We start from the raw sequence: 15,483 nt of genomic DNA on the forward strand, positions 1-15,483 counted from the left end.
TTTAACTTACAACCTCCTCCTGCTTTATATGTCTTTCTTCGTGCATGTTTGCTTGCTAGGGTATGTTCAGCTTAGACTGTTGCCGCAGTTTTGTTTTGTTTTCTTGTTTTTATACATACACACAGATAATTATTTAAGGAGCGCGCTGCATGCAGGCTATGTCACAGTAGCGTGCGGGTTCGCGTTATTACCACAAAATTATATACCGCCTATGCATACACCGCTATATATAAGCGCGCGTACATGCACAGCAGTGTTTGGTCAAGTCGCATTTCGCGTGCTCTGCTGTTGCTCTCAAACGAGCTTGAAGATAAGAGAAACTAAATAGCACACAAGAGCAAAAGACAGGGACGGAGCCACTGAAATTAAAGAAGGTATCAAGAATCAAAAGATGGGTCCAGGAACCAGAACACGCACGAAGCGAGACAGCCCAACAGCGAGCAACGGTGGCTCGCAAGCTTTCTTCGGTGCTGAGGAGGGTGGCAACGGCCTAATACGCGAGCGCCCTCTGACGCCACGCTGCAGGCTTGGCTCTACTTGGCTTGGCTCGGCGCGCGAGGCTAATTGGACATTAAAGCTTGATGGCGCGCCCCCATCTCGCATTTTCCACGTCGGGAGCCAGTTTTTATGCGCCCGTGCAACGTTGACGCCCTTTCCGGCAGCCCTTCACGAAACGCACGGCAAAGCAGCAGCAACAGTGGTGCCCATCCTCTGGGATGACGCCATGGGTGGAGTGGGTTGGCTCGTCGTCGTGGCCTTCGCTCGTGGCCTTTACTCGCACGGCTTCGACGAGACTTTCGGCGGCTCCCGAATGCGCGCTGCCTTGCATGCATCATTGATAACTGGGAGCGTGCTGCTAGCTTGCGGGATGCTGTGACCGATGCGGGGAGCAGTAGACTGTGTTATTGTTCTGTTGGACTGGGCTAATAGCAGTGGCTAGTAGTGGTGTCCAAGATGTGTTCGGGCCATTTATCTGGGAGAACCAAACAAACAAAATATTATACAGGCAAAGACTTGTGTGGGCTCTTTCACTCCTGTGGGATGGATGACCATCCTATGGGTACTGGACTGAGCTTTCGGTTCTGGTGGCCGTGGAGACACTTTTTGTGTGCTTGTGTTTGTGTGTGTATATCGCTTGTTGATACTTCCTTCTAACTTTTTTTTTATGGGAATGCGTCAAATAGCTCATTGAGCGAAACCACCGGCGTCCCTAGTAGTGAAACTGCACATAAATTCCCAATTGGCTGCGATGCCACGTCACGAGAGTGCCTCGACAGAGTTCTCATTGGCTGCGATGCCACGTCACGAGCCCGCCTCGACGAATCAGAGCGGGCGAAAGGGAACGAACACCTGCTGCCGCAGTAGCGCGCAAGGTGTTGCGTGAGGGGAGAGGGCACGGGCAAGAGCATCACGAGCCTAGGCAGTGGATGCGTCTCTTTGAGGATTCAGTATGGTGTCCATGGGCAATGGTGGTTCGTAGCCAAACAGATAGAAAGGCGAGTGGCCAGCTGTGTCGTGACGGGAAAAGCTGTAGGCGAAGGTCACAAAAAGCAGGTTGAAGTTCCAGTCCCGGTGTTCCTCAGACACGTACATTGCGAGCATATCTGTGAGGTTACAGTTGAGGCGTTCGGTGAGGCCGTTTGTCTGTGGATGGTACGCTGTGGTGAACGTACGATTCGTCGTGCAGGAACGAAGAATGTCGTCGACTACTTCAGACAGGAAGCAGCGGCCGCGGTCTGTGATTACCTGACGAGGAGCACCATGGCTCATGATTACATCGTGAAGGATGAAATCGACTACATCAGTAGCACAGCTGGCGGGAAGTGATCGTGTCACGGCGTAACCCGTTGCGTAGTCAGTGGCGACCGCAACCCATCTATTGCCAGTAGTTGACATGAGGAAAGGCCCTAGAAGATCGAGTCCCATCCGGAAAAATAATTGATCAGGGATGTCAAGGGGCTGAAGGCTGCCAGCAGGCAGTAGGTCAGGAGTCTTGCGTCTCTGGCAGAGGTCACAAGCTGCAGCGTACTGTCGCACAGAGCGGTAGAGACCAGGACAAAAGAAGCGCTTACGGATGCGATCATACGTGCATGATACGCCGAGGTGTCCGGCGGTTGGTGCATCGTGAAGCTCGCTCGAAGCAAGCTCGCTCAAAACAGCAGAGCGAGGATGCACGGGAACAACAAACAAGAACTCAGCGCCGTCCGAACGGGCGTTGTAGCGTTATAAGGTGTCGCTGTGAAGTACAAACATCCGTAGGGAATTGTCAGGGTGTGGAGAGTTCAGACCGTCTATCATCATCATCAGCAGCAGCAGCCTATTATTACGATAGCAATTATATGAACACTTGAGGCGAATTTCTGTAGTCGTCATCGCCGTCGCCAGGAAGTTCCGTATAAAGTCCACGGGCAATAAAATCGTCGCCGCGTGCCGTACGCTGTATGTGCAAGTGAAAGCATGCGACGGTGAGCCGGCAAGCGCGGTTCTCGCACACAGGGGCGGGAAGCGGGAAGGAAGTGCGCAGTTTTCCAGTCGCGCACAACGCTCCGCAGGGAGGACAGGAAGTTGGAGGGGCCAGGCTTCATTGCGGCCGCGCGCTCCCGCCGGGCCGGAAGGCTCCCGGGGGAGGGGGTGGGCGCCTTCTGCGCCGCTCGCGCTAGCTCGCGCGGCTGTATCTTGAAAGCCATCTGCAGCGGGGGCAGAGTCCGCCCTCCCATGTTTTCGCTGGTGAGATCGTGTTGATGCGAGCGCCGGCACGAAGCTCTCGATTCGCTCGCTGCTGCTGCGCTGATCTACTCCAGCGTTGTGACAGCGAGTTTCCGCTTGCTTGTGGAACTGCAACTTGTGGAAGAAGGTTACGTGGAATAACGTATTATTTGTGCACTTTTGCGCTTTTAGTATGCTACGCCCCTTGTTCTTTTTTTTTTTTTTTTTTTTTTTTGTCGCGAGCGCGAGTGGTACGGCTTCGCCACTGGTCGCAGAGATATGTCGCTCCGGTTGATGGGGGGGGGGGGGGGGGGGGGGGTTAAACTGTTTCATATCTGCGACGCCTTCCATCCAGCAAGTACGTAATATCTTGAGAGCTAAAGATGTGAGACCTAATGTTACGTCGAATCACATGGCGTAATACATATAGATTTATTCTTGTGACGCACTACACTTTTGGTCGTGAATGCGAACAGTGAGAAAAGTTTGTCTAGCCTTGGTATAGCGTTGCCCGCCATGTATGAGAAGGTTCATTGTATGAGTCACGGTATGTTGTTCTTGTTGTTGCCTCAAAATATGGTATCAACCGTATATGAACGCAGGGCCCCGGTGGTGGGGTGCCAACGCGTCATCGTCATCGCCGTCGTCGACCATTCCTCTGGTGGTCCACCATCACCAGACCCGCGCGTCCGATGACCACTGCCGTCAGCCGGGTCCGCTGGGACTCCTGGCGGGCCGCCTCCAGGAGTGGCAGCTGAGCGCCAGCTCGACGCACCAGCCAGAGTGCCAGCTGCGCTACGCCCGCGTGCTCGAGCTGGCCTCGCGCGGAGCCTGGTGCCCCGCTAAGGATGCCGACACCGAGTGGATACAGGTGGACCTGGGCGCCGACGCGAAGGTGACGCAATCGCTTTCTCGCCCAATGAAGGCATGGGTGGTGTCACGAGTACATGGGTGGTGATATAGTTGGAATCTCGTGGATACGATCTTCACGGGAACCGGAAAACAAAACGTATAATTCGCAAATCGTATCATCGAACGTATTATCCAACCAAATCGTATTATCGGGGAAAAAGAAAAACGTATCATCCCTAAAAACGTATCACGCAGAATCGTATCAATGAGGTCCCACTGTACTTAGTTCGTGATCCCAACTGCAGTACCAGTTATCAATAACGGTCGAAAGAGGGATGTCTCAGTCTACGCTTGTCCTTTTTTTGTGCGCTGCGATTTTGTGGTAAGGCCTGCATTCAGCTTGGTACGAGCACCGCGGCTTTCACTGTCATCATGGACTGCGATGGAAGAGGCCTGTGCGAGTGCGATCAGCAATATTTTCTTGATCAGCAAATTGATGCACTTTGACGAACACATATATAATATTTGGGCTGATGGTGCTGAGCTGCATGTTGTATGCCTGACTTCAAAAGAGATATGCGCTTTGACTTCAATTTTTAGCCAGGCGTCTTTTGCTTACGCCGACACGAAAATTTTCAACACGAAATGCTGTACGTGCGAGTGAAAGCGCGCGAAGGACGCGCGCTTTCACGGAGAGCGAACGCACGGCGGAGAGCAAACGCGACGTGTTCCGTCGTGCGAAAGGCCGTGGGGGGATGGGAGGGAGGGAGCGGAGGCGACGTTTAGCTGCGGCACCAATTGCGTATCTTGCGACCGGGCGCAAGGAGAACTGGCGACTCAATCTCCCACGCGAAAGGAGGAAAGCAGGAAGGCAGCGTGGGAGGGTGGGGGCGCGGCTTCTATTCTGCCAGCAACCGCGTGCTTGTACTTTGCGCGGCTGAGGGCTATCGCGCGCACCGTATCATGAAAGCGATCTCCACACGGCTCTTACCTTTGTATGCGCTGGGCTTTCGCCGCTCAGTTTCCGTTAAAGCGATAGACCGCACGAACCTTCGGTCTCTGCTGAAGCAGCGCTTGCTCACGCCAGCGTTTTGACAGTGGTTGTCTGCGGTCATCTAGTGTGATCTATTCATGTTTGCTTGAGCGCGCTGACAGCATGCTTGTTAATTCAGTTAGTAAGCGAATGTGCCCAAGTTTGCGCAGCCGATAAATCTACTATCCTTACTCCTTTTGCTATCGCAATTGATGCTTCGCCTTTCGGACGAGACTGCGACCTTTTTGTGCTGTGATAGCGCTATGGAACGGCCACGCATAGTTGGGTCTCCCGAAGAGCAGCGTGCACATGATGAGCGGCGACGGGAACAGCAACATCAATATGCACAACGACAGTTCAATTCGTTCTCGGGATAACGACGCACCGGTACTTCGCCGCGAGGACCTTCTAGAGCGTGCTGCCGAAAATGGAGCTCCTATGGAGCCGCTCCTCCTGCTCACGATGTGACTATGCTGCGTGTGCCGCGCAGGCCTGTGACTTTTTACTGTATTGTTCTGGGTGGGGGGAGGAGGAGGAGGAGGAGGAGGAGGAGGAGACTTCTTAAGCGGGTCATACTTGTGGTAGCGTTATATTAAAGTGAATGCAGTAGTGATTCAGATTTCCGTTCTCTGTTTCTGTTGAACTTTGTGACGTATGAGGGACTTTGGAAAGCGCGACAGCGTCGAAATAAAGAAATAAAAGAACTGGTTGAGGAAGAGCTACGCGGCAGTGTTGGGGCCTCGCTCTTAATTTGCGCTGTCGCCTTTCCAGAAACGTACGAGCTCGCCCACGCGTGCACTTTACGAGAAACACAAACGCATTTTCCCATTACATTTCTAGTAAGGCGTGCTGAGGACTACTCACGTTCGATAGAGGTTACTCCGCTGGTCTAAAAGTTCCATTGACCGGGCGCGTTTGTGAGCTACAACCACATGTGCGCCATTGCAGATCACGGGCCTGCTGACCCAGGGCCGCGGCGACGGTCGTGAGTGGGTATCGTCGTTCGCCGTGTCCTACAGCATGGACGCCTACCACTGGAAGCACTGCCTCGACGCCCACGGGAACAAAAAGGTGAGGCAGCGTTTCTCACATTTGGATAAAGGAAGAAAGTTTGCTTTTACGTGATATCCCTATAAACGGTGCGTCTCCAGCAAAGACGAAGTTCTGGTGGACGCCTTTCTTAGACGGCCGAACAAAGGCCACCTTTAAAACGCTGAAGTCTGTCCTGTGGAGGAGGTCTTCTTCCTACTTGTCTCATAAGACAGGCCTGGTCTTTAAACAACAGCCCTGTCGCTAGTGTGTGCGTTCAGCAACTGTAGAGTCCATGTGATGACCGTGCCTCTACGTTTGTCTGAATGTTATCCACGTGACCCTGGAGCCCGATCCTTCGCCAGGTCTGAAGCCATCTAACAGAGCAGCGCAACAAAACGAGAGGCACAAATAAAAGAAAGTAACGACATACAGTGCTGAGCTGGGCAAGTAGCAGAACTCGTTGAAGAAAAAAAAAAACTCTCATAGGATGACGAGTTGTGCTAGTTGGGATATTGAAGAGCGTAGAAGCAAAAGAAAACGCACAAGAAGCAACTTCATGCAGCTGAACGCCTTTCCCTCTCTTCCTTTCCTTCTTCCGTACCTCGTTGCTGTCGTGCTGCTCTTCAAGATGATTTCCTGGCACCGCTCGCCATGCTATTGCAGTTCTCTCTCCCCGTCTAATCGTTATCTCTTCCCGTCTCCTGGCTACAAATTTCTGTTTCTGTGCTTTAGCCATGGGCGTCGTGCTAATTCTTTTTTTTTTCGGATAACTCGTGTATTGTGCCAACATCGACTTCCCCGATCTTGTACGTGATTGTCCTCTTTGCTCTCTGTGCAGGCGTTCCTGGGCAACACCGACTCTCACAGCCTGAAGCTCAGCTACCTTGATCCTCCGGTGCACGCCCGCTTCCTTCGTCTGCACGTGCTCCGCTGGCACGGCCGGCCCAGCCTGCGCTTCGAACCACTCGGATGCCAGGGTACGTCCATACATAGGCCACGGCCCCAGCGTGGAATGCATACCGCCATAGCCATATACGTAATGAAGTTCGTGACGTCGGACGCGACATATTCAAACGGTACCTGACGAAGGGCAAGGCTCGCAAAATAACTTTTTTGACAGTTTCGCCCGAAGTTCAAGCATTGAAAGCGATGGCAAGGTTGTAAGGTGTGCGGTTGCGAGCTTCTGAGATGGCTAACACAGGGAAACTGACGCGAAAACAACGAGACGAACACGGACCTTTCGTGTCAGTTTCTCTGCGTGTGTCATCTCAGCAGGAGAGCACGTGCGTGTGGAAACCCCGTGTTCACGAGAGCACGTGCGCGCAGACTAGTTTTCACTGGGCTACCGGCGCAGGAATAAAATGGGCAACCATGCACCTTGCAATCATATACCATACTAAGTAGCTCCCGCCAAAGCACTTATGGCCGATAACTAGGTTTGGCGTCGAGCTGAAGCCGTCTCGGAAAGCTGGCGTGATGAAGAACACCGCCAATGGCGTTGCAGGCGTCGCATCTCCATAGTGCGCGAGACGAGACCGAAGGAGCAATGCTACAGAAATTCTGAAAATCGTCTACTAAGACGTAAGCATTCATTGGCTCGGCTGTTACTTCGGTTTTGCTTACTAGCCTTTCCTAGCTCACAGAAATGAAATACGTGTGCTCAACGTGGTGGAGATGAGTTGCCAGGAAGTTGCATGGCCCCTTCAAAGCGATCGTATCGACTGAGCCGGAACGCAGTCGCAACCGGTTTCAGCAGAGCTGTCTTTGCCCCCTTTTTTTAAAATTTTATTTTCCCTTTGTTCCTTTTTTATTGCGATAGCAATTATATGGACACTCCATCGTCGTCGCCGTCGCCGTCGCCGTGAGATTCCGTATGACGTCAACGGCGATGAAATCGTCGCCGCGCTCCGGACGGTGTATGTGCGAGTGAAAGGACGCGAGGGACGCGCGCTTTCACGGGGAGCGAACGCACGTCGGAGAGCAAACGCGCCTTTTGCGCCGTGCTCCCTGAAGGGCTGCAAAATTAAGCGTCTCTTTCCTCCGTTACAATCACCATATACAGAGAGCAAACGCGACTTCTTCTGTCACGCGAAAGGCTGTGGAGGGACGGGAGGGAGGGGAGGCAACGTTTATAGCTGTGGCACCAAATGCGTATTTATATAAGAACGTTGCGAGGAGAGAAGGTGGGTAAGATTTCCGACGCTGCTCGACGAGTGTCCCATTCTGATCTCGTCGAAAACCTCCGAGCCGCCCCCAGAGGCACCAGCAACAGTCACCAACGCCACGCGCGTTCGGTGCGAACGCGGGCAAAACGCTGACGGCGTCGACAAAGGTTCAGCATGTTGCTGGTGCTGCTGCATGTCCACGTTTATACAGCTGATAAAACTACTATCCTTACTCCGTATAGCTCTCTACTAATTTGCTATTTCAATTGATGTTTCGCCTTTCGGGTGAAACTGCGACAAAATTTTTTTATTGTGACCTTGACGCGCCGACGGCGACGTCCCATGTTTCTTTTATCGACACAAATAATTTATTATGATTATTATTATTATTATTATTATTATTATTATTATTATTATTATTATTATTATTATTATTATTATTATTATTATTATTACCAATCAGTTATTTTTATACTCAGCAACCCCACAGCAGGCTTTTCTGCACACACACCCGTTATGCGGGAAAGCAAGCTTTCCAAACGGCCTGACGAGAAATTTTTTTTTTTTTTTTTTTTTTTGGGGGGGGGGGTGTTTCAATTGTTCCTAATCCATTATAAAGCTATCAATCATCTACATTTGCACTATTATAACGATTTAATGCCGCAACTTCGCAAATTACGCATTTTTGTGCAGATACAAGGCATTTGTGCAGATACAAGGCATACAAGGCACACAGATTTTGCTGGGGTTACTCGCCAAAGAATGCTTACGCATCGAAACCATTGGCCTTCGTCAGCGCTACAAAGAAAGGATTAGCTTGACATTTATTGTCCGTCCTGCTCAGATCAGTGTATGCACCACGGTGTAATATGCACACAGTAGCTCAGCAGGAAAGCTAACGTACGTACGCACAGCGCTCGATGCCAACAGCGGAAGCGAGAAAGCTAGCTGCTCTGGCCCCGGCGGAGCCGACTGAGCGCAGCCTGACGACACGTGAACTTGCCTTCATCGAGTTTGCAGCCAAACACTACTGCGCGTCTCTGGAAAACTGTCTGACCTAAGACGCGCGCGGGCTGCGCGTGCGCGTCAATGCCGCGACAGCACGACAACGCCAAAGTTGGCGGCGCAGATGCGTCTCGAGCTTCGTATAATTTCTTTCGCAATGAAAAAAAAAACAATATTTTATCTATTCAATTAGAAAGCTTTGAGCCCCCGTTTTACATGGCAGACAGCGATGACGTGGAGTTCACAATATTTTCGTACACCACGTCTACGATAACAAAACATACGTACATGCATTTATAGCAGGCAAGAAAATGGCGTACCTTTGTACAGTTGCGATAACGAACTCAAAATATATGATACAGTATCATGTGAGGAGTAAAGTTTTCGCGCACATCAGAAGCAGCGTTCTCTCGCGACAAAATTGTACAATTCCCGGTTATTTATAAATTGATTCCCTGAGTATGAAGTTCGTGTAACAGTGTTTGAAGTGTTTCTCGAATCATTTGTTCTGCAAACGTAAAGCGTGTGGAAGGGTGCCTTTTTCCAACACGTGTTGCCGACGCGCTTGAGCTTTCTCCTGATATATCGCGCCCAGAGTGCAACGAGGTCATCTCGGTTCCGCCCGTGGCGCGACTGACGGCGTCCAGCTGGCGTCCCTGGCACCCGCAACAGGGATCGTGCAGCCCGGACGAGGCGCAGCTCTTCGCCAGGGGCGGTTGGTGCGCGCTCAGGAACAACGGCAACCAGTGGCTTCAGGTACGCCACATGCTATTGGCATTGTTGTTGTAATTGTTGTTGTTATAATTGCTGTCGTCGATGATGGTGATAACTATTCGGAAGTGTAGAAGCGCAGACCGTTTTGTTTTTGAGGCGAACGTCAAATGGCCCATTGAGCGGAAAAATCCTCGCGTCTGTCGTCTGTAACAGCGAAGCGGCACCTTAATTCCGATTGGCTGCGACGCCACGTCACGAGCGCGCCTCGACGGAGCAGAGCAGGCGAAAGGGGACACCTGCTGAGGCGATAGCGCGCCAGGTGTTACATGAGGGGAGAGGGAATAGCCGCGACGCCACGTCATTCTCGCTTTCACTCTCGGGAGCCTCAGTTATCCTCGCGTTCCTTGTCCGCGCACGCTCTCGCCTGCGATCTAACTGCGCCGCGGTAAGGCTGGGGAGCCTACACGCTTGCATATGTAGGCTCCCTAGGTAAGGCCAAATCAAAACGCGCTCACTTACCCGCGAGGAGTTCATAATTCAAAGCACCGCTCAGCGGCGTTCAATTGGACATTAATGATTTCGCATCATTCACAACTCAGAAGAAGTGATTAGGTGTCCTTGTTTTTTTTTCTTCTTGTTTGGGAGGATTTGCCGCTAGGCATAAAAAATGACAGAAAATTAAACAAAAGCTAAAAGCATCGTGCAAGAAGTGCATACGTCTGGCTTCAGCCCAGCCTTTCTTAAATTCTCAAGTCCGATCGCCCGCGTTCCAGAACACATACACAGCAGGCGTCGATCACCTGATGCAGGCCAGTCGGTGTAGCATTGTCAACGATAAAATAGCGCAATACATGGTACAGAGGGCGAGACGGTGAGGGCAAGAGCTATACGCTCGTGTTGTCGTATAAACTTTCGACATTGATCATGACGATTATGCTTATGATTTGTGGTCTATGGTATAAGTGCTGCTTTGGGACCGCCAATGAAAAGAACAAGTGTAATTTTTCTAGCTTTTTGCGCAGTAACTTCGAAAACAGCTAACCGCAGTGGAGAACTATACAAAGCGCCTGTCTCCTCTGCTGTCCGTTGTTTCCGAACAATCTGTTCAAACGCTGGAAAATTGTGTCCTATACCAACAAGGTCCAAACTCAACGCTTAGAAATGTAAGCACAGTAGGCTACAGGCTATCCTAGGACTGATGTGCCACACCGAAGAACTTATATGTAAAACAAGCCTTCCTGTTTGTAACTGAAAAAGTGTATATGTCTGCGCCGGGGTTGGAGTATGCTCATTACATGCAATAAACTAAAATGCAAGGTTCGCATGCTTGGTAAAGAGGGAGGGAGGGAGGGAGGGAGGGAGGGAGGGAGGGAGGGAGGGAGGGAGGGAGGGGAGATGTTCTAAGGTGACAATATAAAAGAGGTGACTCTGAGATACTCCGCATACTCGACACTTACGCAAGGTAAGTCTCCTGAGGAGTGACCAATGTGAAAGGGAACTCCTTGTTTACATTGCGAGTCATTGCCTGTCACTGTTCATTGCTTTGGAGTGAGAATTTTCCACACAACAGTTTCTGAAACACCGGAAGCATTTACACGCAAGTGATGTTTCCATTCACATTTTCCTAAGTAATCGTTCTCGGAATATCATATGCCGTTCGTCTTAACAATGACATCTACTGTAAATGTCACCTCGCTAATGTGTCGATCCGTGTCGGTTGGCTAGGGACAGTATACCTCGGCGAGCAGCTGATACATCTGATTACTCGCCGAAGTAGCCCAGTGTCTACGGCGTTGCGCTTCTGAGCTCGAGGTCGCAGGTTCGATACCTGCCGCGGCGGCCGCAATTCGGTGAGAGCGGAATGCAAAAACGTTCATGTATACCGTGCATTGGGTGCACGGTAAAGAACCGCAGGAGCGTCAAAATTAATCGGGAGTCCCTCACTATGGCGTGCCTAATCATATATCGTGGTTTTTGGCACGTAAAAACACCAGAACTTAATTAAACTTGATATCGCTGATGATCCGTGACTCTTGATTTAAGGTGGACCTGGGGCCAGCGACCCGAGTGACCGGCGTGGCCACCAAGGGCCGCGGCGATGCCCGGCGCAAGCACTGGACCACGGCGTACCTGCTCTCCTACTCCAACGACAGCCTCCGGTGGCATCACTACAAGGACGACAACCACCTGGATCCCAAGGCCGGTCCGCCTTCTCTTCTCTGCCACACTCTGTGCTGTGTTGTAGTGCGTTGTAACAACGCCACCCCCACCCCCCGCGCGGCGTGCTCATGAGCATGGCGTCTCGTGTGCACCGTTGCAGGTGTTCGGAGGCAACATGGACCGCGACACCGAGCGACGTCACTACCTGAACCAGCCGTTCGTGGCGCGTTTCGTTCGCTTCCAGCCCACCTCGTGGAAAAGGAGGATCGCGCTCAGGGCCGCCGTCATCGGGTGCCCGCACAGGGGTGAGACCGCTGTTCGAATTCCTTTGTGTTTACAAGCAGTGGCCTGTGATGCGAGTTAGGCTGGGGGTTCTGAGCTGCTGCTGTTAATGCGAAAGTATTATATGGCTTATGAGGCGGGAAATCCGGCGTTGGCGTGACCACACGTTGGTCCAAAATGGCTACGATCTCTCGACCTTTGGTGGTACTCGAACCCACGGCACTCGAACCCAAATTACGGCACTCGAACCCATGACATTTGTTAAGAGTCTAAACCACGACCTTGCGTTGTGCGCACCTTGTGATGAACACCGTTGGTCACGTGACGTCGTGGCGCTTCTGTTGACATGGCCGCTCGAGTCACGTGACTCCGCCAGTGGCGCCATCGGACGTCTCAGCGCTTCTGCTGACGTGGCCGCAATGCTTTCGCATTCATCCACGTAGTGATAACTAAGTGCCCCTTGAAGTTTGTTGTTGTTGAGTTTGTTTAGGACAATTTTTGATGCGAAAGCGTCAAATGGCCCATTGAGCGAGAAAGCCGGCGTCTTTCGTCTGCAGCAGCGAAACGACGCGTAAGTTCCCAGTGACTGCGACGCCACGTCACGAGCGCGCCTCGACGGAGCAGAGCGGATGAAATTGGACATTATATTGCTTTCGCATTCACAACTCATAAGAAGTGCTTAGGTGTCCTCGGATCTTTTTTATTTTGCGTACATATCTTGGGGGACATGGCTAAACGCACAAGTGCGTGACAGGCCAAGCCACCCTGTGCAGCGACAGCAGCGGGGTTCATCACAACAACGCTACAATAGAGGCACTCGGTAGGCACTCTTACGATTGACGTACTATAACAAAAACAGAACAAAATTTAGTAACGCACCATGGCTCACTTGTCAGCCCCCCCCCCCCCCCCGCCACCCTTCCAAAAAAAAGAAAGAAACGACGCACCTCAATAACAGAAGTTCACTCACATCAGTAGTGAGAAACTTTATCACGGCCTCCATTACTTTAGTGAGTGAGATCGCGAGGGCTAAGTGTGGCACGATAGCAATAGTCGCGTAGCGGCTCACGGTATAATTGACGAACCGCGGGAACTATAAACAATGGGGAATCCTTTATTAAATTTTTAGGCGATGAGAGTCGTCCTTTATCTGCGTCCCTAACATGGTGGCGTTGGGGGCGACGCGCCTGGCCTAGAAGAGTCTACTCTCCGACGGGTGGTGCCGTGGTCCTTGGCCTTGCGGATTCTTTAGGGTCAGACTTCTTGTGCAGGCCCTCTGTCATGGCAGTGGTCTTGATTAGCTCAAAAACATTGTCTTATTGTTATTTCAGAGATGTATTTAATTTTTAGCGAGGTAACGCTGTAATAATCTGTCAGGCACAGACACACTATAGATGCCCATATGAAAAACCACATTTGAAAGCGGCGAATCAAACCGACGTGTCAGGCCTGTGGAAAATGCAAAGAGACGGTCCATAGTTAGTGGCAACACTGTCGTTCCCCAACTCGGTACAACAGCTCACCCTTCATGTTGAACACCATGAGAGAGCTGGACGGTTCCACCGCAAGTATACGAACTGCTTCAGCTGTCCACCTTGCTGCGTCACATGACCTACACGCGACACAGTGGCAACGGCCGGTGGCACGCATAAATCTCAGCAGATTTGTTCATATTGACACGTATACATGTTTATCTTTCACCGGTGGCCGCTTTCCACCGGCTAACAAATGTTAAACGTTATCGCTCGGCGCAGGCCGCGCCTGTATCGGAAGTTTCTAGAACGTTATCGATGCTTCTTTCCATTGCCTGTTTTTACCGACGCTTATGTTATCTGATTGCATGACTGACGCGAATTGTCTAGAACTTTCTGGAAGACACGCGGGCATCAGAGATTAATCTAGAACCTTCGATGACTCAGGTATAAAAGCCGACGCGTTTCGCCGCTGATCAGATTTTCGACGACCGCCGACTGTGTTCGCCGCTTTCGTTGTGCTTTGAGTGTAACTTGCTTTTGTGGGCACAGGTTCGCCCAATAAGGAATCAGTTTCTTCTTACACAGTTTTACGACTGTTTACTTCAGCGTCACTACTACGTGACATCTGGTGGAGGTGCTAGTGCGTTCATGCAGCGAACGCCCCCGCAAAGCCGCGACCCAAGCCCGAAACCGGAGGACGAGACCAACGTCGCCAAGGACCAGCGAGCTAGCCGTAGGCAGCAAGGACTTGTGCCGGAGTTCGGACTTCTTCCCGAAAAGACCACTGCAATCAAAGCCAAGTCAACGACCAGAATGGCAGCACCCGCGTCCCTCATCCTGCTGCAGCAACCTCGGGAGCCACCGACTTTTCGTGGATCATCGGCTGAAGACCCTGAAACCTGGCTGGAGACATATGAGAGGACCGCGACGTTCAACAAATGGAGCGACGACGACAAGTTGCGCCATGTTTATTTCTCGCTTGAAGACGGCGCCAGAACCTGGCTCGAGAATAGGGAGCGTGCACTAACGACTTGGGACCTCTTCCGAGCCGCATTCCTGGACACCTTCACGAGCGTCGTCCGTAAAGAAAGAGCTGCAGCCTTGTTGGAAAACCGTGTACAGCTCCCGAATGAGAGCATTGGTATGTACACTGAAGAAATGACTCGATTATTCCGGCACGCCGACCCCGCTATGCCAGAAGACAAGAAAGTTCGCTTGCTCATGCGGGGAGTTAAGCAGGAGCTATTCGCCGGACTGGTGCGGAATCCACCAACGACAGTCCAAGACTTTCTCTCGGAGGCTACGACAATCGAGAAAGCACTGGACATGCGCAACCGGCAATACAATCGCCGTTCGACGCCACATTACGCCGAAGTCCAAGGACTCTCCCACGACCTACGAGACACCATCAGGGCGATAGTACGCGAAGAGCTGCAGAAGTTGCTACCGTCGTCGCAGCCTCAAGTTGCTTCCATCGCCGATATCGTGCGGGAGGAAATCCAGCAATCGCTAGGACTTCCCGAATCGCCGCAACCCGAGCCGGAAGCGCTGACCTACGCCGCCGTCGCCCGTCGTCAAGGCCCCCCTCCGCGCTCGCGCCAGGGCCCCGTAACGCCGCAGTTCCGACGTCCACCACCGCCGCCGCCAGCAAGCCCGCCCGTCGCCCAGCGCAGCTACCAGAGGAAGACGGACATTTGGCGCGCCCCCGACCACCGCCCGCTCTGCTATCACTGCGGGGAAGCCGGCCATGTCTACCGCCGATGCCCATACCCGCGAGATGGGCCTACGAGGGTTCCCCGTCAACGCACCGCGTCCCGATCGAGGTGAACGACCGCGCGACATCGCTGACTACCTCGCCGGAGCCCAGTGGCAACCACGACGATCCTCACGCTCGCCGTCACCAGGCCGCTACATCTCGCCGCATCGCCGTCAGTACAACGGTCCCACCCGGGGCCGATCTCCCAGCCCTTACCCGGGAAACTAAAGGCAGCAACCGATGGAGGTGCGGTTGCTGTACGACGCAATGCCGAAGATCCTCCGACGCCGCCGACGACGACGA

The 15,483-nt window shown here is 52.2% G+C and overlaps 1 protein-coding gene across 3 annotated transcripts in view; it reads left to right on the forward strand.

Annotated features, from left to right (window-relative positions):
• The window catches only part of LOC119433057 (lactadherin-like), a 150,478-nt gene that overhangs the window by 115,136 nt on the left and 19,859 nt on the right, over positions 1–15,483 (forward strand). For all 3 annotated transcript variants that reach the window (XM_049658492.1, XM_037700203.2, XM_049658493.1), the window contains 6 exons: positions 3,309–3,601; positions 5,540–5,662; positions 6,462–6,600; positions 9,389–9,549; positions 11,551–11,706; positions 11,828–11,972. In XM_049658492.1, coding sequence (XP_049514449.1) covers positions 3,309–3,601; positions 5,540–5,662; positions 6,462–6,600; positions 9,389–9,549; positions 11,551–11,706; positions 11,828–11,972 — 1,017 coding nt within the window. The remainder of the gene's footprint in view (positions 1–3,308; positions 3,602–5,539; positions 5,663–6,461; positions 6,601–9,388; positions 9,550–11,550; positions 11,707–11,827; positions 11,973–15,483) is intronic.

Source organism: Dermacentor silvarum, chromosome 11, assembly GCF_013339745.2.
Source record: "Dermacentor silvarum isolate Dsil-2018 chromosome 11, BIME_Dsil_1.4, whole genome shotgun sequence".
Classification (NCBI taxonomy): Eukaryota; Metazoa; Arthropoda; class Arachnida; order Ixodida; family Ixodidae; genus Dermacentor; species Dermacentor silvarum.